The following is a 1,970-nucleotide window of genomic DNA, read 5'->3' as shown; positions in this document are numbered from 1 at the left end:
CTTGGGTTCGATTCCCAGGTGGGGCGGTCCGGATCCTTTCTGTGTGGAGTTTTGCATGTTCTCTCTGTGTGTGGGTTTCCTCTAGGAGCTCTGATTTCCTCCCACAGTCCAAAGACAAAATATAAATAAATAAATACTACTACTTTTGCTAATAATAATAATAATAATAATAGTAATAATAATAATAATAATAATGTATTAATAATAATAATAGTAATAATAATAATAATAATAATAATAGTAATCATAATAATTAATAATAATAATAATAATAATATAAATATAATAATATAATATAATAATAAAATAATAATAATATTAATAATAATAATAATAATATAATAATATTAATAATAATAATAATATAAGATAAGATGCCTTTATTGTCATTGCACAGTGTACAACGAAATTGAGTAGCAATCCAATATATTATTAATAATAATAATAATAATAATAATGTATTAATAATAATAATAGTAATAATAATAATAATAGTAATAATAATAATTAATAATAATAATAATAATAATATAAATATAATAATATAATATAATAATAAAATAATAATAATATTAATAATAATAATAATATAAGATAAGATGCCTTTATTGTTATTGCATAGTGTACAACGAAATTGAGTAGCAATCCAATATATTAATAATAATAATAATAATATAAATATAATAATATAATATAATAATAAAATAATAATAATATTAATAATAATAATATTAATAATAATATAATAATAATAATAATATAAGCTAAGATGCCTTTATTGTCATTGCACAGTGTACAACGAAATTGAGTAGCAATCCAATATATTAATAATAATAATAAATGGTGTAAATTCTATTAAAAATAAATCCTAATCAGTCCAGTAACAGCAGTCCTGAGCTGTGTGTTTCGGATCGGACTGCAGGTACTTGTGCGCTGATATCCAGGGACTTTTATTTTGAAGTGCAGCTCTGGTTCCTCTCTGATCCTCTCACTCATTAATCTGAGGAATCTTCACCATGGCGGTCAGAAGTTCCAGCTCCGCTTCACAGCGACCCTATCACCTGATTATCTACGGAGCTTCAGGCTTCACCGGCCGCTTCGTGCTGGAGGAGGTGGCGCGCTGTGCCGCGGAGGGTCCGGAGGGGAGGCTGAGCTGGGCCATCGCGGGGCGGAACCGGGAGAGACTGGAGAGAGTCCTGAGGGAGAGTGCTGAGATACTGGGTACAAACACACACACACACACACACACACACACACACACACACACACACACATTTACACACTATACACACTTCCAAAAGTTTATGGACACCTGAACATGAGCTGGTCTCATCCGGGACCCTCCAGGTGTTACAGGTGCGCAGTCATGCTGGTACTGAAACGGGCCTTCCCTAAACTGTTGCCTCAAAGTTATGCGATCTGTGTAGCCTAACACTAGTACATCTTCCATAAATACTTCATTCTTCACTTTTATCAGCTACTTTATCCTGGTCAAGGTCGCAGGGGTTTAGTTCCTCAGGGAAACACTGGACATCTACAGGAATATGATCAGAAGTATTGGGACGCCCCTCTAATGACTGAACTCATGTGTTTCAGCCACAGCAGGTGTAATAAATCACTCATATACAGGACATTACATGCTTCAGGGTTTGCAGCAACACTTTAGGGAAGGCCCTGTCCTGTTCCTGCAGGAGCGAGCTCTATAAAGACATGATGAAAAGCTCCGCCCGGCGTCTCCTCACAGGTCCTGTACCTGCTGTGTGTTGTAGGGAAGCCCGAGCTGCAGTCGGAGGTGCAGATCATCGTGGCGGACGTGGAGGATCCAGAGTCGTTAGATGCCATGTGTAAACAAGGACTGATTGTTCTCAACTGTGTGGGACCAGTAAGTACAGACAGCAGCACCAGTTACAGAGAGCTGCAGTCAGAACCAACATCTGGACACCGCTGGACTGTTCACATGATCAGGTACA

The 1,970-nt window shown here is 35.9% G+C and overlaps 1 protein-coding gene across 1 annotated transcript in view; it reads left to right on the top strand.

The window, feature by feature from the left end:
- The first annotated feature begins 994 nt into the window (after positions 1–994).
- sccpdha.1 (saccharopine dehydrogenase a, tandem duplicate 1) overlaps positions 995–1,970 on the top strand; it is a 6,324-nt gene continuing 5,348 nt past the window's right edge. The window contains exons 1-2 of the mRNA XM_063006806.1: positions 995–1,221; positions 1,770–1,882. Of these exons, the coding sequence (XP_062862876.1) occupies positions 1,017–1,221; positions 1,770–1,882 (318 nt within the window). The 5' untranslated portion in view covers positions 995–1,016. The remainder of the gene's footprint in view (positions 1,222–1,769; positions 1,883–1,970) is intronic.

This window comes from Trichomycterus rosablanca, chromosome 13, assembly GCF_030014385.1.
Source record: "Trichomycterus rosablanca isolate fTriRos1 chromosome 13, fTriRos1.hap1, whole genome shotgun sequence".
NCBI lineage: Eukaryota > Metazoa > Chordata > Actinopteri > Siluriformes > Trichomycteridae > Trichomycterus > Trichomycterus rosablanca.
The sequence above is the reverse complement of the archived record's forward strand: the minus strand, read 5'-3'. Positions and strand labels throughout refer to the sequence as shown.